At 55.2% G+C, this 20,738-nt stretch overlaps 8 protein-coding genes across 8 annotated transcripts; 3 read left to right on the top strand and 5 right to left on the bottom strand.

The window, feature by feature from the left end:
- Positions 1–235: 235 nt before the first annotated feature.
- On the bottom strand, positions 236–2,054 carry L226DRAFT_541292 (uncharacterized protein; the record flags this gene model as incomplete). The annotated part of the gene is made up of 6 exons (XM_067682046.1): positions 236–279; positions 341–471; positions 527–710; positions 764–1,217; positions 1,428–1,520; positions 1,569–2,054. 6 exons carry the CDS (start codon positions 2,052–2,054, stop codon positions 236–238), a joined length of 1,392 nt encoding a protein of 463 aa, XP_067542150.1.
- Positions 2,055–3,590: 1,536 nt separating this feature from the next.
- Positions 3,591–6,447, bottom strand: L226DRAFT_1905 (vacuolar protein 8). The gene is made up of 11 exons (XM_067672760.1): positions 6,284–6,447; positions 6,146–6,229; positions 5,835–6,071; positions 5,660–5,782; positions 5,394–5,516; positions 5,209–5,331; positions 5,026–5,154; positions 4,592–4,966; positions 4,412–4,534; positions 4,198–4,356; positions 3,591–4,149 (listed from the first exon to the last, which is right to left on the bottom strand). The coding sequence occupies exons 1-11, from the start codon at positions 6,315–6,317 to the stop codon at positions 3,788–3,790; spliced, it is 1,872 nt and encodes a 623-aa protein (XP_067542149.1). The 5' UTR covers positions 6,318–6,447; the 3' UTR covers positions 3,591–3,787.
- A 40-nt stretch (positions 6,448–6,487) lies between these two features.
- L226DRAFT_496521 (Phospholipase/carboxylesterase) lies at positions 6,488–7,771 on the top strand. Its single transcript, XM_067677565.1, has 4 exons — positions 6,488–6,850; positions 6,913–7,001; positions 7,064–7,352; positions 7,408–7,771. The coding sequence occupies exons 1-4, from the start codon at positions 6,773–6,775 to the stop codon at positions 7,630–7,632; spliced, it is 681 nt and encodes a 226-aa protein (XP_067542148.1). The 5' UTR covers positions 6,488–6,772; the 3' UTR covers positions 7,633–7,771.
- Positions 7,772–7,822: 51 nt separating this feature from the next.
- On the top strand, positions 7,823–10,503 carry L226DRAFT_527847 (uncharacterized protein). Its single transcript, XM_067679203.1, has 8 exons — positions 7,823–8,172; positions 8,245–8,499; positions 8,549–8,650; positions 8,699–8,863; positions 8,920–8,983; positions 9,032–9,652; positions 9,714–9,814; positions 9,896–10,503. Exons 1-8 carry the CDS (start codon positions 8,044–8,046, stop codon positions 10,115–10,117), a joined length of 1,659 nt encoding a protein of 552 aa, XP_067542147.1. The 5' UTR covers positions 7,823–8,043; the 3' UTR covers positions 10,118–10,503.
- Positions 10,504–10,584: 81 nt separating this feature from the next.
- L226DRAFT_517919 (uncharacterized protein) lies at positions 10,585–12,070 on the bottom strand (the record flags this gene model as incomplete). The annotated part of the gene is made up of 3 exons (XM_067678531.1): positions 10,585–10,923; positions 10,975–11,936; positions 12,007–12,070. The coding sequence occupies 3 exons, from the start codon at positions 12,068–12,070 to the stop codon at positions 10,585–10,587; spliced, it is 1,365 nt and encodes a 454-aa protein (XP_067542146.1).
- Positions 12,071–13,099: 1,029 nt separating this feature from the next.
- L226DRAFT_541288 (P-loop containing nucleoside triphosphate hydrolase protein) lies at positions 13,100–15,315 on the bottom strand (the record flags this gene model as incomplete). The annotated part of the gene is made up of 9 exons (XM_067682045.1): positions 13,100–13,208; positions 13,266–13,427; positions 13,496–13,571; positions 13,625–13,992; positions 14,043–14,237; positions 14,293–14,359; positions 14,417–14,690; positions 14,743–15,174; positions 15,235–15,315. 9 exons carry the CDS (start codon positions 15,313–15,315, stop codon positions 13,100–13,102), a joined length of 1,764 nt encoding a protein of 587 aa, XP_067542145.1.
- A 528-nt stretch (positions 15,316–15,843) lies between these two features.
- On the bottom strand, positions 15,844–17,952 carry L226DRAFT_527845 (mitochondrial carrier). The gene is made up of 12 exons (XM_067679202.1): positions 17,572–17,952; positions 17,506–17,513; positions 17,423–17,437; positions 17,321–17,360; positions 16,980–17,254; positions 16,785–16,927; positions 16,713–16,733; positions 16,638–16,654; positions 16,466–16,584; positions 16,360–16,406; positions 16,168–16,302; positions 15,844–16,108 (listed from the first exon to the last, which is right to left on the bottom strand). The coding sequence occupies exons 1-12, from the start codon at positions 17,667–17,669 to the stop codon at positions 16,058–16,060; spliced, it is 969 nt and encodes a 322-aa protein (XP_067542144.1). The 5' UTR covers positions 17,670–17,952; the 3' UTR covers positions 15,844–16,057.
- Positions 17,953–18,096: 144 nt separating this feature from the next.
- On the top strand, positions 18,097–20,524 carry L226DRAFT_496507 (P-loop containing nucleoside triphosphate hydrolase protein). The gene is made up of 9 exons (XM_067677564.1): positions 18,097–18,378; positions 18,443–18,510; positions 18,572–18,982; positions 19,391–19,509; positions 19,562–19,693; positions 19,746–19,855; positions 19,912–20,061; positions 20,115–20,257; positions 20,310–20,524. The coding sequence occupies exons 1-9, from the start codon at positions 18,200–18,202 to the stop codon at positions 20,318–20,320; spliced, it is 1,323 nt and encodes a 440-aa protein (XP_067542143.1). The 5' UTR covers positions 18,097–18,199; the 3' UTR covers positions 20,321–20,524.
- Positions 20,525–20,738: the final 214 nt, after the last annotated feature.

Genomic DNA, 20,738 nt, shown 5'->3' with positions numbered 1-20,738 from the left:
TTACAATGTTCGCAATGTGGAGTGTGCTCATAAGGGATGCAAGGTAAGATTGTTGGTAGCATCGGATCTCGATAGTCTGTGGGGTGCTCCTATTCCAAAGATCCAGATCGATCCTCCAGCGGCGATCGGGAGCGGGTTGTGGGTGACGGTGTGCGCGTCACTTGTGTATGCAAGATCGCAAAATCGGGAATATGACCGTGTATGGTGGTGAACGAAAGGGAGAGGGGGGAAGAGGTTAAGAGCTCGTCTGGTAGATCTTGACGTACTTCACTTCCCAATCTGCGTATGATTGTATGTCACTGGATATTCTTCCGCAAACAAACAACGTTGCACGACTCACAGGCTTCAGCGAAGGCAGAACCGTTGCCGCGGACGTAGTCTTCACAGGTGGCGGCGCCAGTGCGCGCTGCACAGCTCTGTTCTTGCCCTGGAATCCCGGCCGCTGTCCAGACACCTCCTGCCCAATCACCGCTGTGATACACGTCAGCATCCTCTGATCACCGCACAATGACGGACGATGACTCACCATAGTGTGGTATCAAAGATAGCCGTGTGCGTGTAGAAGTATGTAGATGGCTTGCATGATGACGCAGGGAAGTTCGCAATGGGTGCGCTCCAGCCGCTCGGCTGCGGTTTACCATTGTCGATGTCATCCGGGATGGACCCACGGGGGAAGAACCAAGTCTTGATCCCATCGTCGTTCCACAACGCTGTTGACTGTCAGTATGAAGTAAGATGATATGATACTAGAACCGAGACTCACTGGCAAAGACGCCACCGCCATTGCTGTTGAACGGTGCCCCGAAAGAGTTCGTCTGACTCGCACGTACACCGCATCCAGCGTTAGCTGTGGTGGCAACTGCGCAGTCCGTGTTCGCCACGAGGGAACCAGTGATCCCGAGGGTATTGGGGTCCGAAGAAGACATGGTGCAACCCGGGTTCGTGTGCAAGGTCACCTGGTTGTTGGTGTAGTCATTCACGCCCTCCACCATGTCAATTTCACCGCCAACTGGCCAATTGGGTCCGTTGCTCCAAAACGCTGGCCATGTTCCGCACCCGGTAGGCATGTGCACGGCGTCAATGACGATGAGCCCCCCAGTATAGGTGAATTGCGACTCGAGCCGGATGCTCTGACGATTCCCTGAGACCGTACCGGTCGTCTCGACTCGCATGATGGCATGGCCCGAATCGTTGATGTCAATGAGATTGGCCGATTGCTAGAATCAACGTCGAGTCAGCATAACTATTCTTTCGAGTCCAGCTTTGTTCAATAAGTTGGTGGGGAAGTGGCGGGGAGTCGAAAGTGGTCAGTCCCCCTACCAAAGACTTGACCGACTATGATTTTGGAGCAGGGTTTGGCGAACAACTCGGCTCCCGAAGTGTCCCATAACCAGTGACGAACAGGCTCCGAGAAATATGACACTTACAGCGGTTGATTGGTCGACATACTGCGCGATACCGTGCGTCCAGGTATCGGCTGAATTGATGAAGTTCCACCCGTCAAAGAACGAGCTACCTTGCTGCTTGCACTGTCAATACTTGCAATGGAATTCAATGGATATACGTACCCATTGTTGCACGACTTTCCACGGAGAGGAAGCAGTGCCCGTACTTGACGACGACGAGGAACTGGTAGTTGGGGATCCAGTCTTCGACGTAGAGGATCCCGAGTCCGTTTGTGTAGCTGTCGGAGCAACGGAGTCCGATGAGGAAGTTGTGACCGCGTCAGTCGAGGAAGTCGACCCACTCGAGCTATCAGAGCTGTTCGATCCCGATCCTGATCCCGACCCCGAATCGACGCCAGTCAACCCCGTGCCCACATTGTTCGTGCAGTACAGCTTGGACGCAAGCAGCACTTGGGGCTGTTGCTGCTGTCGGAGCCCTGCGTACGCGAGCCGCATGTCCTCCAAGAGTCCGGAGCTTCTCCTGATTACGTGACGGCGAACGTGTTTCGCTGCGCGAGACAGCGAGTCGGAGCTACGAGAGAAGAGGGCGGCGTCCGAGGGGGCAGCGCTGGCCACAAGGAAGAGGAGAAGAGAGATGTGTACAATCATCGCGAATGCGTCCGAGAGCAGGTCGTGATAGTGGACGGGAGCAGAGAGTCGGAGAGCAGTGGGGTCGGAGAAATATGCACCGAGGCGCAGCCTAGGTCGCGTGTTGGGTGGAGGGGACCGTCTAGGGTAACAGGGAGCGCAAAAAGAAAAGCGGGGAGGAAGGGAGGAGACCCCCGGGGATGGAGGGAGTATATGTACAGGCGAGAGAAGGACTGCAGGGGGGAAGAACCTCAATGTCGGTGGAGAAGGTCCACGCCCACCAAGCGCCCGTATGCTTCCCCCAATATCCGGGCGCTCCGGCCCTGGGATGACACGTCCGCGCCCTCACTGGGGCTCCGTCCTTGCCCTATACCTCCGTCCTACTTTTCGGCATGCTCTTCTAGCGCATTCGCGCAAATATTCTAGCTCACAGAAAAGGAGGAATGACGTGTACCTTTACAAGTTGTCGCCAGCTCATCCATCCTGACCCAGATACAGTTTTCAGCCTATATGGGAATATGTTCTACCGTCGGTGTCGTCCCGACCACCACGCCTTCCGAGAGAACCCCATCCATGAGTGCGGCAGCTGCGGGCGATCCACCCAATGCCCACCCTGTCCAAAAATACGCGGTCGTCTCTGGCCAGACCCTTGAAGCAGAGCCGGTACGGACCTGGATATCCGAGATAGCTGGTAGAGGACTGCCTGCAACTTCGCTGACGTTTCCCACGCGTCGGAGCGCATGCGCAGCTCGAGTTTCCGCCCGCCCGCAGTCTGCAGCAACACAGGCCCGTCCGCGCATCGGTGAACGTTGAACGTTGAATCCTTGCTTGTTGCATTGCATTCCACTGGTACAGCACTGACTGACGAAATCGGCGAGGCCCTTCGTCCAGTGCCGCCACGCCTGATGCATGATGCACGCTCACTGGGCAGCTAAGCGGTACTTACCACTTACGGGCGCCGTTGATTCTCGTGTTCAACGCATGCAGGTATGTCCTGATGTTCGGGGTCCAGTAGGAGTTTCGTTGTGCAAAGATGACTGGTGATCGACTAGTGCAGATGCTGAACCACGACGGTTGCCTTCTTTGGATACCGACTTTCTTAGGGCGGGTATTCCATAAGCAGAAAGAGGGGCGCTCCTATGTCCATAGGGTTGAATATTCTTTGAATGATTGCATAGAATGCGCCCCAATCGGTTATAACTCTATCCTCCTGTCTTCTTGGTAACTAATGATGCGATAAAGCATTCGAACGGGATGAGCAATGAAATTGCATTGCGGATATCTACGTTCCATAAATGCATACGGATGGATGAGTGGATGTATGGGATGTATGGCGAACCGGGAAGCATATATATGTACATCGCGTCGATTATACCTCGTCCTACAAATAAAAGTACGCGAAAAAGAGGATGAGAGGGTGTGAACACGCGAGGGGCAGGTCACATCACAAGACAACAGCGGGGAGGGCAAGTGTACGATGGGTGTCAAGTGCAACTGGATACCGAGACTGACGAAAGTAGAGGGAATAAAGATGCGATACACAGACGAAAGCGTGAGCCGAACATCGACATATACATGAACGAGGACAAGAAGATGCAAGAGAAGCCGCACGCCGACAGAGCATATACCCTGCAAGCGCCCTGTAGGTAGTTGGAAAGAAACGTCCCAGAGAGTCCGCTGCCCAAGGTTCACTGCAATCTGGACCCTGCGGTCTAAACTGCACAGACCCGGGCACTATCCAAAACAACAGAGGCTCAGTGACCACTTGAACTTCCAGCGAAGGCTTCTCGCACGCTCTTCCGGAGCTCGTCGTGGTCCCGTCCACCAATGCTCTCGTCACGTTGTGAAAACGAGCTGGCCTGAATCTGCGACGCCAGTGCGCTGGGAGTCATGACACCCTCGCTGTCTGTGAAGTCGAGGATCCGCCGTGCGAGCATTTGGATCTCACCGTGCCCATTGCCGGTCTCGGTGTCCGCATAGGAGTGGCTCTGCGAGTGGTGCGAGTGAGGGGTACCGCCGAGCGAGGAAGTCGGAGTAGAGGTGCGAGTCTCCGCGAGTTGACGGATGTTAGGAATGAGGATCGAAGAGCTGCGGATGTTGCTAATGAGTTGAGGGTCTGTCGACGAGGTCAGTTATGATCTATTTTCCGTCAACGGAGACGCACCTCCAGACTCCAGCAACTGCACAATGGTCCACACGGCGATATGTTGGAAGGTTGCATCCGAGCTCGTGAGGAAACGATACAGATATCTGTGCATGCCGCCATCAGGCTTGTCCCAGACGTCGTTGAAGGCGGAGTAGTCATCAGTGGTCGTACGCCCGTCTATCGAATACTTGTTCATAAGCTGAAACATCGTCAATGGCTGTAATGCGCTTACCCTTGGAAGACAGGTTGCCAAGAGCTGCAGCACTGTTACCCTGTACCTCGGAACTTGGCGAGTTCGTCAAGGGGATCAACACCTCACAGATGCCCATTTCCAATAGCTGTCCCTTCAGCTCATCTGTCGTCGCGTCCAGGTTAGACAACCATAATTATACCGAGAAGCATTTGGGCGCACCGCTAAGAGCCAACACCGCGATGCAGGCCGTCATCTCGCTTTGCACGTTCATCGGAACCTCGAGAACAAGCTCCTTGATGCTCTGGACCGCGCCAGCCTTGACGATTGCCTGTTTGTTCTTTTCGGAACTCGCGGCAAGGTTACGAAGGGTAGAGATCGCGTGACATTGCACCTCCTCATTGTCCTTGAACGACAGCAGGTTGATGAGAGGTTGCAGGAACCCGGACTCGATAATGGGTGACTCGTTTTGTGGGTGGATGGAGACGTTTCGTACGCAAGCAGCGGCAGACAGAATAAGCGGCAGGTAGGTTGACTGCAGCAGCCGGAGCAGAGAGGTGAGACCGTCAGCCTTGACGATTTCTAGCTGGTACTTCTCTGTAGAAATATGCATGATGAGTAGCAGTAATCATGGGTAAGCATATGCGTCAGCCTACCATCACTAGCCAGGTTGCGAAGTGCCAATGCGGCCTGACACTGAACCTTCAAACTCGGGCTATCCATGAGCTGCACCAGGCTCGACACGAGCTTCGGCTCCGTCTGCGCAAGTTTCTTCCGGTTATGAGCTTTTTCCCAGCATTTAGTGATGTACCGAGACAGGCAGAACAGTCGCGACGCACCATCCACCGCAATGTTGCTGAGGGCAGTTGTGCAGTAATACTGAACGTCCGTATCTGGGGAATTGAGAAGGCTAACTAGCACAGGTATCGCACCGGCATTGACGAGCTGCTGCCGGTTTTCATCTACATTCATATGACGCCATTTAGGATTTCATAACCGAAGGGGCCTGTCATGCAGAACGCACCGGAATGGGTCATGTTGAGCAGTGCACCTGTCGCGTTGCGCTGCACTCGCATGTCCTTGGAGCGAGCCAGGCGAGTGAGGGGAACAAGGGCGCCAGACTTCGCAATCTTGGTCTTGTTGTCGTCTAGCAGAATTGAACACCGTCAGTCCAACACAATTCGCACTCTCTAGCATCACATGATAAAGCAGAGCGGCGTACACAGTGCGAGGGAATCGCCTAGCCACACTGGGCATGTCCACTTATATACACCAAAAAATAAAACTCACCATGTGTAGCCAAGTTAGTTACGCATCCCACGGCGTTGCATTGCACTTCGACATTAGGGCTGAGCATCTGCCTGATGAGAGGTTCGAGACCTCCAAGCTTGACGATGAGCAGCTTGTTGTCGGCTGTCGCGCGATGTCAGTGCGGGCGAGAATATGCCTATGGAGGAGCACCCACTATTGACAGCAAGGTTCCCCAGCGCCGCACTGGCAGCCCGCTGCACTTCGGTGTCATGGCTGCTGAGGAGGAAGAGGATTGGGTCGAGCGTGTCGCGGCCGACCGGGCGGACTTCCTTCTCGGTGATTTCGGCAAATGCTAGTGCGGCGCTGCGTTGGAGGTCGACGTTGTCCGAGAACGAGAGTGTAGTCAACGCTGCAAGAGGCGAATCCCGGAAGAAGTCGGTAGTTGTGCGATCTGCAGTAGCGCGACCGCGTGTTGAGCAGATCTGCGCGGGATAGGACGGTAAGTGTGGGGTATGAGGGACGTACTCTCAAGGTATTGCAAAAGGTCTGCCACTGCCTCCCGCTCGTTCTCCAACAACAACGGCTCGTATGTTGACCTCCGGGAGCGGACTGTCCGGACAACGTTAGCATGATATGTCGCTCGCACAGGTAGACGGGACGCACAGCAAGACTCGCAGCAACTGGAGACGACGCCCATGACAAAGATCCGTGGAGAGGACGAGCGGGACGGCGGGGAAGGGGGAAGGGTCGTTGTGCAGAATGAAGAGCACGCTCTCGAACGCGAAGGCAACGCCGGCTACTTGTTTGTCCGTGTTTTGACTTTGCCCAAAATGAGCCACGCGCCCTGCATGTGCTCATCGTGTGCGACGACGATGAGGCACTCATGCTGATCCCACACGACGCCCGCATCACAATCCAGATGTCATCATATATATCCAGATTCCGCGTCCGGTTCCTCTGCTAGTGCGCCCGCGGACTCTAGTTCTGACATTGCCCGAGAGCGCATCGTCGACTGCGGCATCCATGGGCGATGCAACGTCCATGGCGATGAGTGCTGCGCAGTACAGTTACCCTCGCCTCTTCAAGCCATGGGCCAGGACTTAAAGTCCGTGCTGCGTGAGGGGTAACTCGCACAACTACCCAGACAGTCGAATGGCTACAGCGGAAGGCACTGAACCGCTCGTCATTGCTCCGACCGAAGACCATTCGGCCACCGTCGTCTTCGTCCATGTGAGTCAATTCCTTCACCCTGAGTATATGCCATTTATGACTGACTTGAGTCTGCCCTTTAGGGAATGGGGCAGACCAATGGCAGCTGGCTGCCTATACTCAGTTCAGTCGTTGACCGACTTCCCCGCGTGAAATGGATCTTACCTCAAGCGTAAGTGTAAGACCTCTCTGTTGCTACCCGGCCGGGAAGGTTTACAGTGTTGCCTGCCTTAGACCCAACGCTCCCGTAACCTATAGTCAAGGGAGAATTCGTCCGAGCTGGTTCAACATCGAGAGCCTTCCGCCTTGCAATTGTCATGATGAACCTGGCGTCGCGGCCTCAGTCGCTAGGCTGGAGAACCTAGTCATGTCGGAGGTCCGTAACGGGACGACCTCGTCAAAGATCGTGTTAGTGGGCTTTAGCCAAGGGGCGGCACTCTCGCTCATGACTGCATTGACCACTCTGCATGAGCTTGGCGGGGTCGCCAGTTTATCGGGATGGATTCCTCAACAATCCAGACAGGTATGAGTCACTGCTCCATTGAACTCAATGATAGTACATTGACTACTGAAGTCAGGCAATGCAGCAAATGGAACCCAGCTTGCCTGTGTTCTGGTCCCATGGTACCGCGGACCAGGAAGTGCCGCTGTCCTACGGAGAGGAGAGCACAACCTTCCTTCGCAACAATCTCCACTTCCCTGCGGATAAGGTTCTTTTCCAGACGTATGAGGGACTCGAGCATGCCGTGAACGAAGATGTTCTCAACGACCTGGCCGTCTGGTTGGCTCGCATCTTGGCTTGAAGGCTTGGGGATCCTCCTTCTCTTCAGGTCTTGGACATTGATAAATCCGTCTACGTCGTTATATTACCGCCGTAGTAGTTGAGGTTATTGCAAGTGTGACATACGGAAGAGACGAGTTGAAGTTGCGCTGTGCTGAGCTAGTCACTCGACCAATCGGAAGGTTGGTGTGATAATAAGCGCTTAAGCGGTCAAACTTGAAGTCCTCGCACCCAAGTCCTCTTGCACCACCCTCGCATCTTGTTGTGTCGATTTCAACTCCCTTGAACTATAATCAGCTATCCCGCCAGCTGGTACAGGTTGTGGATGCGCTTGAGATCGTTTGTGTGTCCAAGACTCCCATTCCACCAACGCGCCAGGCCCTCTCTATTCACTCGCTCTTTCTACTGGCATCGTGTGGCTACCCCCGATAAGATGGATATCAAGCTGACAGAGGAGGAGGACACGTTGTGCAATCTCCTGGATGAATGTACGCGTGCTATGAAGGCGACGGAGGGGATAGAGACATCATGCAGGATCGCAGGAGGTTGGGTCCGCGACAAGGTACGCACAAATTGTGCACGTAGATCAATTCAAACCCTCTTGTCATGTATTCATGAGCTCTGTCTTGGACAGTTGCTCGGTTCGAAATGCAACGACATTGACATCGCGCTTGAAAACATGATGGGAGTTCCTTTCGCGGAACGCTTCGTCGAGTTCTGTCGGACGCAGAAGGAACTGGTCGTGAAGGACGTGGCAAAGATTGAGAGCAATCCGGACCAGTCAAAACATCTTGAAACCGCGCGTACTACCGTCCTTGGCATCGAGCTCGACTTCGTGAACCTTAGAAGTGAAGAGTACGCAGAGCACAGCAGGATCCCCACGCAAGTGGTATGTACTGCCATCTGAGACTCTGGATCATTGTTCCTCAATGTTATAGGCTTTCGGCACACCCTATCAAGATGCTGTGAGGCGAGACATCACGATCAATGCCTTGTTCTACAATATCCACTCAAGAGAGGTCGAAGACCATACAGGCAAAGTGAGCCTCAGTCTACGCATTTGTTTGCTGCTCATGCTGTCGAAGTAGGGACTTGACGATCTACGGAGCGGAACCATACGGACCCCATTATCCCCTAAGGAGACCTTCACGGATGACCCCCTGCGTGTTCTCCGTTGCATACGGTTCGCGAGTCGCTTCGGATTCACGATGGTGCCAGAGCTTCAGGAGGCAGCGAAGGATCCACTCATCCAGGTGCGCAGGTTGATCGACGCCGACGCAGTCATTTATTCATCGAGCGTGGCTCGTAGGAGGCTTTGAGGGTTAAGATCAGTCGCGAGCGTGTCGGTGAAGAGCTGGACAAGATGTTGGGAGGTAAGCTTGTCCGCCGCTGTGTCACGCAATGCTGAGCATGTTTCGCAGGTCGTAATCCTCTGTTGTCCATTGATCTCATCCAGAGCTTGTCGCTGTACTCTTCGGTGTTCTACATACCTGACAACATAGGCATCAAGCTTTCGGGTTCCCTCGCCTCTTTGGACTCAGCATTGCGCGCAGCATTGATTTTGCATGCACTCGCCAACCCATCCGCTGTTGCAAGCACTCTTGCGGGTCAAACCGTCCCCTCCCTTCCTCCTATCCACCCACTCATGCTATCCGAGCTTCCGTCATCTACCAACCCGCTCCGCCGTTTATACCTTGCTGCTGCTCTGACGCCATATCATGGTCTCACCTACACGCAGTCTAAAGGCAAAGTCCGCCCTGCAGCAGAAGCCGTCATACGCGATGGCCTGAAGCTCGGGGCGCAACATCACTATTTGGACGGCATTCCGACTCTCTTCTCCGGGGCAGACTTACTCAGGCAGGGTGTTTCCGAGTGGGGGAGTGGTCACATGGACAAGCCGGAACGAGCGTGGCTGGGTGTGCTGTTGCGTGACCGGAACGTGCACAACGCCGTGAGCGGGTCGATGTGGGCCTCGTCCCTCCTCTTTGCCCTCGTCCAGGATCTTACAGCACTGTGGGCCGGTGAAGCCGCTTCGATCGATGGTACGAACTATCCGTTGAGGTATATGAGGAAGCAGCACATGCTCAAACCATGGTATTGCAGTCGAGGCCGCGTCAAGCACAATTACCGCCTACAACAAGTTCGTCACTCGGGTGGAGGAGCTCGGCCTACCCGCTGCCGTCGACGCCAAGCCGATCCTTGATGTGCGTCCTCCTTCCCGCTTAGAGCGTTGCATTATCCCTAGGCTGACATTCGCGTGTTTACCTGCTTTCGCCCCGCTTCAGGGCAGAGAAGTGGTGAAGCTGCTTGGTGCGAGTCCAGGGCCGTGGACCGGCCAAGTCCTGGCGCGCGTTGTGGAATGGCAGCTGGAGCACCCCGAGCGGACAAAGCAAGAGTGCGAAGCATGGCTCGTTGCGGAGCATGCTGCGGGTAACATCAGTACTGCGAGCGGGAAGCGTGTTAAGGACGCGGGCGCAGATGGAAAGGCGAAGAAGGCAAAACGTTGACCATAGGCTTCCTTCTGTATGTTGAGGGCGTGCGTCTGCATGCTCCTTGAGGGATAGGATGAAAGATGATCCGCCGTATGTAATCGGTGCTGTTCGAGTCACGCATGCACGTTCTAATGTCGGATGGCAATGTGATGCATTGGGTACGCCTGCGTATGGAAGCGCATGAAGACAATATTCTAAATAGCGATATGTGAGAGCAGAGGGCTTGTGGCGCGAGTATCGGCGTGGTAATACAGGGTATGGTACAAGCAGACGAAGACAACGAGAGCAGAAGGATACGTAAGTGCGATTGGGGATATGACAAGAGAGCTGGGAGATACGTGATGGGCAAAGGGTTTTCAATGGTGGGTACGTTGGGTGATTGGAGGAAGTAAAGGATGGATTGCATGGAAGTGGTCGAGAACGTCGAGAGGAAAGCGGTGAGAAAGCGTCAGGTGCGTATCATCGTGGTGTCTAATGGCTGCCTAGGCGCAGCTATCGTAGCGCATCCAGTCGGAGAACTCCTGATCCGCGGAGGGCTGGTCGAGAGAGGGGTTGTACCCGTAGAACATGCTCGGGGGTTCAAAGCCGCAGCTCCCGTAGGATTCGATCGGATTGACAAGAGGAGTCGATTTGACATCGAAGATGCCGATGAACGCATCGTCAGGAGAGCTGAGCTTCTGGCTGCTGGCTTCGCTGGGGAAGTCAAGGAAGTCGTCCGACAGCGAAAGGCAGCCGGGGGCAGGGCTGAGAGGGTCGTGGCTCGAGAAGGGGGTCTCAGGGCTGCGAGAGAAGTCGGAAGAGAAGGGATCCGTGAACTGTACCTGCACGAGTTCAGCAATGCTACAGTCGGGGTCGTGGGGTGGTGTGCGTACCTCACGATTGTATGCCGGTGCGCCAAGAGAGAACTCGGGGATGTCAGCAGTGGCGACGAACCCATCGACTTCGACGTTGGATGAGGTAGGAGGCATGTCGTACAGCGCCGGAGAGATGGACTGCTGCTTGATGCACGGCTCGGCGACAGGGGAGGGTTCGTACTTGACAGGAACGGGGCCCCAGAGGGCGGGAGAGGCGATGACGTCTTGGTCATGGTCTGGCTCGTACTTGACGTGTGCCTTCGCAAGGCGAGGGGGGCGCGAGCGTGGTGGTGCCATGACCTTCGCCGAAGACTTGCGCGCCTTCTTCCGCCGAGGACCTTCGACGTACTCGTCGGACTCGTCGGACTCGTAGTCGTCGCTGCCTGCCGTTACGGGCTTATTGAGCTCCTTCTCCAAGTCGTCGCCGAGGAAGCCGCGCTGCATGAGGCGCGCGACCTGCTGGCATCGGTGAATCTTCTCGGAGTGGTCAAGCTTGGCCTTGCGCTTAACGCCCCGGTCTTTGCGATAGACGGGAGTGTACTTGTAGTTGGGATAGGTGATGGCGTGTAGGCGCTTGGCCTCGTCGGCCTTCGCGTGGTAGGGGGCGCGTTGGGCGGGAGAGAGCTGGTTCCAGAGCTGGCCGGCGATACGGCTGATCTGACGGTGGTCGCGCTCGACGGTGGCTTTGATCTTCTCCTTGCTCCAGAGTTCGGAGCGGAAGATCATGAAGGCGTTGGGCGGGCGGGGGACGTAGTCGGGATCCCGCTTGCGGGAGTGCGAGGAACGCTGGGTGGGCAACGAGCGGATCGAGGACGGACGCAGGGGAGGCGAGTCGGAATCGACTTCAGGCTCGCCCACGTCGTCGGCCGGGAGATACGGTGTGTCGTCGTGCGACGTGGTAGCGGTCGGAGACGGCGCGGATTCCGAGTCCAAGTCTGGGTACAGGAGGTGAAGGTCATAGAGATCATACTCGTCGGTGTCTACCGAATTGAAGTGCGTCAGTTTGCAGTTCACGATCGAAGGGGCAGTGGATCAGGCACGAGGACTCACTTGGATCGCGAGGCGGCTGGTGTGAGATGCGGCGAGACCGGCGGATGTTGCGGAAGGCAGGCATCGAGGGAGTGAAGTACGAGGATGTGGTTGGGGTGCGGGACAGTGAGTTGACAGAGGTCGCTCGACGCAAGACTTGGATGCTCTGAGTGGTGAAGCCATTGCTCGCAAAGCTGAGGACTTATAGAAGGGTGTGCCACCCGATACGGTGCAAACACGATTCTATGAACGCGATTGCTCGTGAACGAAGCCTCGGAAGATCAACCTCGAGGCAGCCTCGCGGCCGGGGCGGTTGCACGCCCTTGCCGTGACAGAAATGCACTTCATGCTAAGTTTTGGGTTTCGACGCGTGGCGGTTACCTTGTACGGATCGCGGAAGCAAAATGCGCAGACGCCGTGGTCACCAACGCCACCAGCCCCGGAGGAACCACGCGAGAGGGCGGCCACCCATGGGTGTCGTCCACAACGACTGACGCATCATCTGTGGCCACCCCGACGTTCCTGGACCTTGTGTGTGCGTTGTGTATCCCCGCTGGGCACCATATATTCACCGGCGGAGGTCCCGCTAGCGGACATGCCAGATTCGCGAACAAGAAGATGCCGCAGACCCGGCGCCCACGCACCGAGTCGGGGAATGCTGTCCGTACAACCCTTGCCGTCGGTGCGATGTTGTCCGTTGATGCACAATCCCCGCACAACATCCTTGTCGCTGCCAGCCAGGGCGCGGGCCCTTCCTCCCATATGTGTCAAGGCTTCTCACCCGGCTTGCTATGTGGAAAGCCCGCCTGGGAAACTGTGCCACTCATCAACGTGGATCGCACCCAGAACGACGCAGCTTCATTTACCTGAACTACATCGATCCTATCATCGACATCACAACCACGTAAGGTGCGTTCTGAACACCGGATACGCGGAGTTCCTACGTTCCCTCTCCAAACTGAGGTGTGCCACCCGGGGACTATAGCGACCACCGTGGCTAATGCCACCCGGACCTCTCTGCCAGCATGTCAGCAGAACACCCCGCCAACATGTGGAATTGGGGGCACACAGCAGGTTGGGGGTACGCATCGCATCAGAGTGTACGACCAGAACTTCATTCCGACTCCTCGTCTGTTCCGTCTGCGGGAGGTGACGAGGTTGCGGTCCCGCTTTTGCTTTGTGTCTGCTTGGCTTTTCGACGCTTCGAAGCAGCAATCATGTCCCTGTGAGCCGGGTTAAGTTCATAGATCCGCCTCGATAACTTGGGACGCGACACTTGCCTTTTCTTGATGGCATCGTTCCGCCCAATGCGTCTTGCATTGTTGACCGCCTCCGCGCGCTTCACCTTGCCCATTTCCCGTCGCTTCATCTTCGAAGGCTTGGGAAGCTTCAAGATCCACTCCGGTACCGTGGATCCCGATTGCAAAAGAACATTAGCGATCCTAATCCGGTATAGTCAGCGGATTGCTGCGCCCCTCGGCGTAGTGGATCGTGTCTGTGGACCACTTACGTCTTGAGGAAAGGCGCGTCTTGGTTTGTGAAGTACGTGATGGCCTTCCCCTCCCTTCCAGCGCGCCCAGTACGACCTGATGAGGTCTTATGAAGCTTCTGCATTGTTCAACAGCCCATAGGAACTCACCAATCCGATGGACGTAGCTTTGAACGCTCTGCGGGAAGTCATAGTTGATGACCTCTCGGACGCCCTTGAAATCCATGCCACGAGCCATCACCTCGGTGCTGACCATGACCCAGCTCTCCCCCCGACGCATACGCGAAACGGCGTCTTCGCGCTCCTTCTTCGTCATCCCCGCATGCAGGCAGTCGACGTTAGGTACGCCGCCAATGACCAGTTCCTCAGCCAGGGACGTAGCCCTCGGCTGGGATGAGACGAATATGAGTACAGGGGGGTTGTAAGGCTGTGACAGATATTGCAACAGTGTGGGCAGCTTGGATTGATCGTCAGCAACGTAGGTGAGGGATTGGGCAATGAGAGGAAGAGGAGTGTCCCTAGAGACGGTGGTTAGAAGGATAGTCGCTCTTCATAAGGTACGACGTACTTCAGACCTACGACGACCCGTATTGGGTCGCGAAGCATAGACATAGCAACCTTCTCCGCGTTCGCAGGAAGGGTGGCACTGAAGACAGCTTTCTGCACTTCTGGATGCGTACATGCTGCGATGACTTCCTGCACTTGCTCCAAGAACTCGGCGTCTAGCATGCGGTCCGCCTCGTCGAGGACTATATGCCTGACACTGCGCACGCGACATGAGATCGAGAGGCAATGGTACGTGATAGAAGGGCACGTACTTGTCGAGCTCGAGGTTGCCCGCTTGCAGCGAAGCTACAAGTCGTAAAGGTGTGCTGATGATCAGGTCTGGGTCAAGCATTCAGACGCGGTTCACCGATGCTGGGTATATGCTGTCATACTCACCAGTTTTCTCGCGCACCTTCTTGTCCGCGAGTGTTGCTGCCGACGCCTTGCTGAAAAGGACTATCCTCCACTTTCGCCCTTGCGCGAGCTTCAGACACTCGTTGTGTATCTGGTGGGCCAACTCTCGCGTGGGCGCGAGGATGATCGCGCGAACGCCTGAGCCTTGATTTGACTTCGTACTCGCCGCCGGCGCCCCCAACGCTGACATCACGGGAAGTAGGTAGGAGAGCGTCTTGCCAGTACCGGTTGGAGAGATGGCCGCGAGGTCGCGATGCTGCTTCAAGCTCAAAATCAACGCTCCGAATAGATGTATGGACAATGCATACCTCCAAGAGTATGGGGATACCATGCGACTGTATACCCGTCGGTCGCTTGTATCCACTCTGCGCAAGGTTCTGCAGCAGGTGCGAGGAGATGCTATACCGCTCGCGCAATCCTTCAAATGTCTCCACATGTTCTGGGATGTTGTTTCCTTTCGTAGTAACGCGGTGGCGAGGCATCGGTGAGTCGACGTCCTCGGCGTTCTGCTCCGGCTCGTCCTCATTCTCGTCCTCGTCTTCATCCTCATCCTCGTCTCCTCCATCCTCCTCGACTTCTACTCTTCGCTTCTTGCCTTTTGGATCAGCATCTCCGCTGGCTTCAGGCGCCTTCCGCTTTCCCCGGACACCCTGCGCATATTTGAAGAAGTCGAGTTCCGGTGGGAGCCCCCCCTCAACTCGTGCGGACGTCGAGGCTTTGCTTGCCTTGCGTTTCTTGCCCTGGTGGCCCAGTATGAGAACTCCAGAGACATCCCAAGTGCGCGTTACATATAGACGTACGTTAAAGAGGTCTACGTCGGATTTGAACTTCGACTTGTCGAACTTCGCGCCTCCGCGAGAGAGTAGATGGAACGCTTCCATTTGGACGAATGGGCCGCTTCGGTCAGAGTATCTTCTCGTTCTAGGAAGTTTGCGTGAGTTTATGCTTTAGAAGTAACAGAAGCAGAATTGAGATGACAAGGAGAGCAGAACGTTGGCTCGCTGTAGTATAGAGCAGACTTCGCAAGCCCAAGGCTAAGGTTAAGGCTGCACAGAAAAACGCGATCGGGTATCTAGCGTCATGATCATGTGACCAAACCACAGAAGTCAAAACAGTCCCGCCACGGCGGGCATTGACAGGTTTTTGGCCGGGGAAAAGTCATGGAAAAGGCGCGTCACGACGACACCTGTTCCTAAATTGGTCACGCGCGGGGAGAAAAGCCATGGAAAAGGTTACCTTTTCATCCACTTTCCCTTGATTTGGCACGTGGAAGGGAAAAGTTGTCGTCGTGTCGCGCCTTTTTCTCGACTTTCCCTTGGTGGAGAATCTGGCAATGCCCGCCGTGCGCCCAACCTTAGCTACAACTGCGTGACGACTTTTTGAACTTGCGCATGGACATTTTGACAATCCTCCAGGGTAAAATTTCACACATATGAGCATAGCTGGGAACAAGCATTTCGCAAGCGACATGTATAAGGGAGTATGAGGGTAACTGTGATTATATACTATGAGGGTAGTAGCTCTAGACTCTACTCTAGTATACCGACGGTCCTCTATGATCCGTCTAGTCTACGAGCCAAGTCTGCTGGGATACGAATAATGATATAAGAAGTCCGCTGGCATCTAGGGGATATAGTCTGCGGGGTAGAGGAATCTCCAACCCTTCTTCAATTGCTGTCGGGATTTGGCTCAGGATCATACTCGGGAGGGCGGAGAGGAAGGACACAACGTACCTCGAAGAAGATGAACATCAAGATAGTGTTGGGGCCCAACCGGATGAAGGCAGGTGTCCAACCCTTGAACAAGAAGCGCGGGCCCTCTTCACGGAGCGCTGTGGTTAGAACTTCAAGCGGGTGCGTCTTACCATGCTGTGACATAGTGATGAGACCGTCATCGAAACGCGGAGTTGGACGCGAGGTACATACCGCCGCCATGAGCCTGGATCTCATCACGTCCGCAGGAGCAGTCACGGCTATGGAAGGCATGAGTAGTTAGTAGCTGCGGGCAAATTCGAGAGGAATGATGTCGTACTTGTAGCGAAGGTACCGGCTAACACGCTAGAGATGGAGTGTAGCAGCAAGCCGTCTTGTAGTTGGTAGTCAATGAGAGGCAGTTTGTTTCGTAACAATATTTGCTTGAAAAGATCATATCTGCCGACCGGCGTAAGCGGTGGTGAAAATCATGTAACAGTAATCCAACTTACGACCCAACCTGAGAACCCTAGGAAACCACGGTGAGAGCCGTGACGGCAACAAAATGGTAAAACCTATATACTCACGTTCATGAGAATAGCCCTTGTCTAGAGAGACTTGTCAGCTTGTGCGTGGTGTGGGGGCGGGTTTCATCTCACCAAGTTTGTGCCCATTCCTCGGAAGAGACCATGGACCCCCTCATCCTTGACTAGGGTGATCAGACCGCTGAAGGCGTTACGATAGTTATACCTCTCTTTAGGAGGTCGCACAAAGTCGCTGGTCATTCTGACAAGAAGGATGTCTGATGACTGGAGTGAACAATCGCTTCGTTGAAGTTGGTGAATGATGCTTACCGGCCGGGTTTCCAGCCATACCTCCCAAACCTCCTGCAACCATCGCGGCCAGAAACAGGTGGCTGGCAGGTGCCGGTCCGTCCTGGGACAAGTACCCCTTCATCTTCTCGTATGCACCGAGACGAACGAGGGAATACGTCATTTGTCGCATGATGGAGGCAGAAAGTCCAGTGTATAGACTCTTGAAGCCGGTTTCGGTGACGGTCATTCGTAGTATTGAGAGCGTTGATGGGTGTACCGGACCGCCCTTTGCGGAGTGGATGGTCTGCATCCGACTACGTCGTAGACGAATGAGCACGCATGCCTCTTATTCTGCGCAAGACTCAATAGCAATAACTCACACTTTCGTCAGATCCAGAGGATGGGTGAAGCATGCCGCCACTGAAAACGGGCAGCGAGATGAGGAAAAAATAGCAATAACGGGGAAAAATCGGTCTACTCACTCGTTGCGCCGACACCTACGTCCCGACACGCATGGCACTCTTGTGAAACCTTTTCCTCTCATATCTGAAGTGTTGCAGCTCACCTCCAAGCCTCCACGTCAAGCATTGAGTCAGCTACATCGTTCGTCGGCTTTGCGGAGATGGCTCACCAGAAGGGATAACTTGTCTGGGGATGCATGGTGGGTTCGACGGTGCCAGCGGCAGGCTGCGACGGCGAGGCTCCCGAGCTCTTGTAGGTCTGCTGCATGTCGCTCAGACCGCGGCTGCCCGTCAACGCGTGGGTTTCATGGGATGTGGGTTATATAGCGGTACAAATGAGTCGTCCAGGGAGATCAGGGTTCGCTGCACATGTTATTCCGAACGTCGTCTCCGAAATACATTACAAATTCGGATTCGGCAGGCGCAGACGCGTGTAGAGAGACGCACTCTGGAACGTATTTTGCGTCCACGGGACTCCGTTGGCACACACGATTCGGAGTCGGGCGTCGGGCGTAGCGGAGAACGCATGCAGCTCATAGATTTGGTTGCAGTTCAGCACTTAGTTCAGAACACGGCAAGCCTCGGGAGACTTAGGCATGCACGCCCCAAGCTCGAGGCTCGTGACGCGCAGAGGCGTGACTGGGGTCCGTGCGCTCAACAAGGTTGCCGGGGGTCTATTTGGCGCCGCGCCGCGTCAAGCTTCGCGCGTCGTCCTTTTTCTCCCAACCACCACTTCCTCGCCTCCTATCCTACACTCTCCTAGCTTTCTTCTTATTCCTTCTTCCGCCGGCAGCAACTATGAGCGCGCACGACAATGAGGAACTCATCGACTACGAGGACGAGCATGACGTGGTCACGAACGGTGCACCAGCAGCCGCCGCGTCCAACGGTGCTGTCTCTGCGACAGCGCCGGCAGCCGATGGCGAGGGCGAGAAGGACAAAAAGAACTTTTCGGGGATCCATTCAACAGGATTCAGGTGCGTGGAGTTTGCTCTAAACGGGTGGGTGGCTCCGAGGTGTTGACACGCGTCATATGGACAGGGATTTCCTGCTGAAGCCCGAGCTGCTGCGAGCAATCAGTGACCTTGGTTTCGAGCACCCGTCGGAAGGTTTGTGTTTCAACGCGGATGCGTGTGTTGAAGCTCTGATTGACGCCACTCTCGCTTATAGTCCAGCAGGAGTGTATTCCCCAGGCGGTCCTTGGAATGGACGTCCTGTGCCAGGCAAAGTCTGGTCACGGAAAGACGGCAGTGTTCGTCTTGGCGACTCTTCAGCAGCTCGAGCCGGTCAACGGCGAGGTGTCGGTCATAGTTTTGTGCCACACTCGTGAGCTCGCTTTCCAAATCAAGAACGAGTACACTCGTTTCGCCAAGTACATGCCCGACGTCCGTGTCAGCACTTTCTTCGGCGGTACTCCTGTGTCGAAGGATGCCGACCTCCTCCGCGACAAGACCAAGTGCCCTCACGTCGTGGTCGCCACCCCCGGTCGACTCAACGCCCTCGTCAGAGATAAGGTCCTCGACGCCTCCAAAGTCAAGCACTTCATACTGGACGAGTGCGACAAAATGCTCGAACAGCTTGGTTAGTCTCATGCGAATTTCGGCGTCCCATCATCATTCGTGCCTCGTTTGTTCTCGCGGCGTCAACCTTGTCGGGTTTCACATCCACGTCAGCCTGTCTCGCTATGCGGCGCTCCAGCGCTTAGCGACCTCCTGCGACGATCTGGGCCTTGGTTCGGCGGTTACTGTGGACTGCGTGGTTGTTGTTGTTGTCGGGTGCAGGAGTGTGGGCGAGAGGAAACGGACGAAGCATCGACGGTCTCAACAGCTCAAGGCAGCGGTCGTCCTCGTCGACGTCGCCCGCCCAGTTGCCCTGCAAGTCCTTCTCGACGGCGCTGTTAGGCGACCTCGGCCCCCCATTCTTCCTTCGTGCCTTTTTGCTCCGTTTTACGTACGACGTCATCTTACCATCTTCGCCACCGTCCGCTAGACATGAGACGCGACGTTCAAGAGATTTTCCGGGCGACGCCTCACCACAAGCAAGTCATGATGTTTTCGGCCACCCTTGCAAAGGACATCCGGATCACTTGCAAGAAGTTCATGGCCAACGTGCGTCTCCTAGAACTTGATTGTGTAGCTCAATTCTTACGTTCGTTTGCAGCCGTTGGAAATCTTCGTCGACGACGAGACCAAGCTCACACTGCACGGCCTTCAGCAACATTATGTGAAGCTCGAGGAAGTCGGCAAAAACAGGAAGCTGAACGAGCTCCTTGATACCCTGGAATTCAATCAGGTTCGTCTACGCACTGGTTTTATGGTTCCTCCTGTATTCACTTCTGAGTTAGGTTGTCATCTTCGTGAAGTCGGTCGCTCGTGCCATTGAGTTGGACAAGCTTCTTGTGCAATGCAACTTCCCGAGCATTGCCATCCATTCCGGCCTCGCGCAGGAGGAACGGTACGTTACGTGGGTGTCGTTCATTCCGATTCAGCTGGCTGACCTTTGTTCGTTAGTATCTCGCGCTACACCGCCTTCAAGGCGTTCGAGAAGCGCATTCTTGTCGCGACCGATATATTCGGTCGTGGCATCGATGTCGAGCGTGTCAACATCGTGATTAACTACGATTGCCCGCCGGACGCTGACAGCTACCTTCATCGTGTCGGGTGAGTTTACGTGTGGTTGACTCGTCTAGCATTCTTCTAATCCTCCATTGTAGTCGTGCCGGTCGGTTCGGTACCAAGGGTCTCGCCATCACCTTTGTGTCGTCGGAGAGCGACCAGCAGGTGATGGCTGCGATTCAATCGCGATTCGAGGTTGCAGTGCCCGAGCTGCCAGACCATATCGATCCCGCGAGCTACAGTACGTGTTCTGTGATCCCCGTTGCTGGAATGTTGACTGATGGCGGCTGCAGTGACGTCCTAATCCTGGAGCGTTTTGCTCACGCTCTATCGCTGTCCCGCTTTCCTTGTCGTAGATTACCTTGTGCACCCTTGTACCAATATTGTGTCCTACTTCACAGCTCCCACACCTCAATGGATGATATTGCGGCCCAATGTGCCCTTCTTGCTGTATATGTGTGGCGTGATCTGCGGTTACGACATCCGGAATATACTTGCAGTTGTGGAGAAAGGATGGGCCGTTGCAAGTAAAAGCGCGGACGCCGGGTGTTGTTACGGGATATCGAGCAGAGTTCTGGTAACTGAGTCAGCCTCGGATGCAGGCGAGAAATGACGTTGTCTCGCATGGTGGTCTGGAAGAGTCCGCCGGGAGCACGGGACGCTTCGACGGTCCCCACGCGTTTTCGCCGTCTGATCATTGCCCGCGCAAAGATTCCGGACCA

Source organism: Lentinus tigrinus (genome assembly GCF_003813185.1).
Source record: "Lentinus tigrinus ALCF2SS1-7 unplaced genomic scaffold L226scaffold_1, whole genome shotgun sequence".
Lineage (NCBI taxonomy): Eukaryota > Fungi > Basidiomycota > Agaricomycetes > Polyporales > Polyporaceae > Lentinus > Lentinus tigrinus.
Note: the sequence above shows the minus strand (reverse complement) of the source record. Positions and strands in the feature narration are given on the sequence as shown.

Excerpts from the sequence above, each read along its gene's own strand:
- L226DRAFT_1905 (XM_067672760.1), bottom strand. The coding sequence starts at position 6,317 with ATGGGCGTCGTCTCCAGTTGCTGCGAGTCTTGCT. Across the intron at positions 5,332-5,393 it reads GCTCAACATGACCCATTCCG|ATGAAAACCGGCAGCAGCTC; the intron begins GTGCGTTCTGCA and ends ATATGAATGTAG. Across the intron at positions 4,535-4,591 it reads CGCGGTGTTGGCTCTTAGCG|ATGAGCTGAAGGGACAGCTA; the intron begins GTGCGCCCAAAT and ends ACGCGACGACAG.
- L226DRAFT_496521 (XM_067677565.1), top strand. The coding sequence starts at position 6,773 with ATGGCTACAGCGGAAGGCACTGAACCGCTCGTCATTGCTCCGACCGAA. Across the intron at positions 6,851-6,912 it reads CCACCGTCGTCTTCGTCCAT|GGAATGGGGCAGACCAATGG; the intron begins GTGAGTCAATTC and ends TCTGCCCTTTAG. Across the intron at positions 7,353-7,407 it reads TTCCTCAACAATCCAGACAG|GCAATGCAGCAAATGGAACC; the intron begins GTATGAGTCACT and ends TACTGAAGTCAG.
- L226DRAFT_527847 (XM_067679203.1), top strand. The coding sequence starts at position 8,044 with ATGGATATCAAGCTGACAGAGGAGGAGGACACGTTGTGCAATCTCCTG. Across the intron at positions 8,864-8,919 it reads CGAAGGATCCACTCATCCAG|GAGGCTTTGAGGGTTAAGAT; the intron begins GTGCGCAGGTTG and ends CGTGGCTCGTAG. Across the intron at positions 9,653-9,713 it reads TGAAGCCGCTTCGATCGATG|TCGAGGCCGCGTCAAGCACA; the intron begins GTACGAACTATC and ends ATGGTATTGCAG.
- L226DRAFT_527845 (XM_067679202.1), bottom strand. The coding sequence starts at position 17,669 with ATGCAGCAGACCTACAAGAGCTCGGGAGCCTCGCCGTCGCAGCCTGCC. Across the intron at positions 16,928-16,979 it reads TATGGCTGGAAACCCGGCCG|ACATCCTTCTTGTCAGAATG; the intron begins GTAAGCATCATT and ends TCCAGTCATCAG. Across the intron at positions 16,109-16,167 it reads TGATGTTCATCTTCTTCGAG|CAATTGAAGAAGGGTTGGAG; the intron begins GTACGTTGTGTC and ends AAATCCCGACAG.
- L226DRAFT_496507 (XM_067677564.1), top strand. The coding sequence starts at position 18,200 with ATGAGCGCGCACGACAATGAGGAACTCATCGACTACGAGGACGAGCAT. Across the intron at positions 18,983-19,390 it reads CAAAATGCTCGAACAGCTTG|ACATGAGACGCGACGTTCAA; the intron begins GTTAGTCTCATG and ends ACCGTCCGCTAG. Across the intron at positions 19,856-19,911 it reads GGCCTCGCGCAGGAGGAACG|TATCTCGCGCTACACCGCCT; the intron begins GTACGTTACGTG and ends TTTGTTCGTTAG.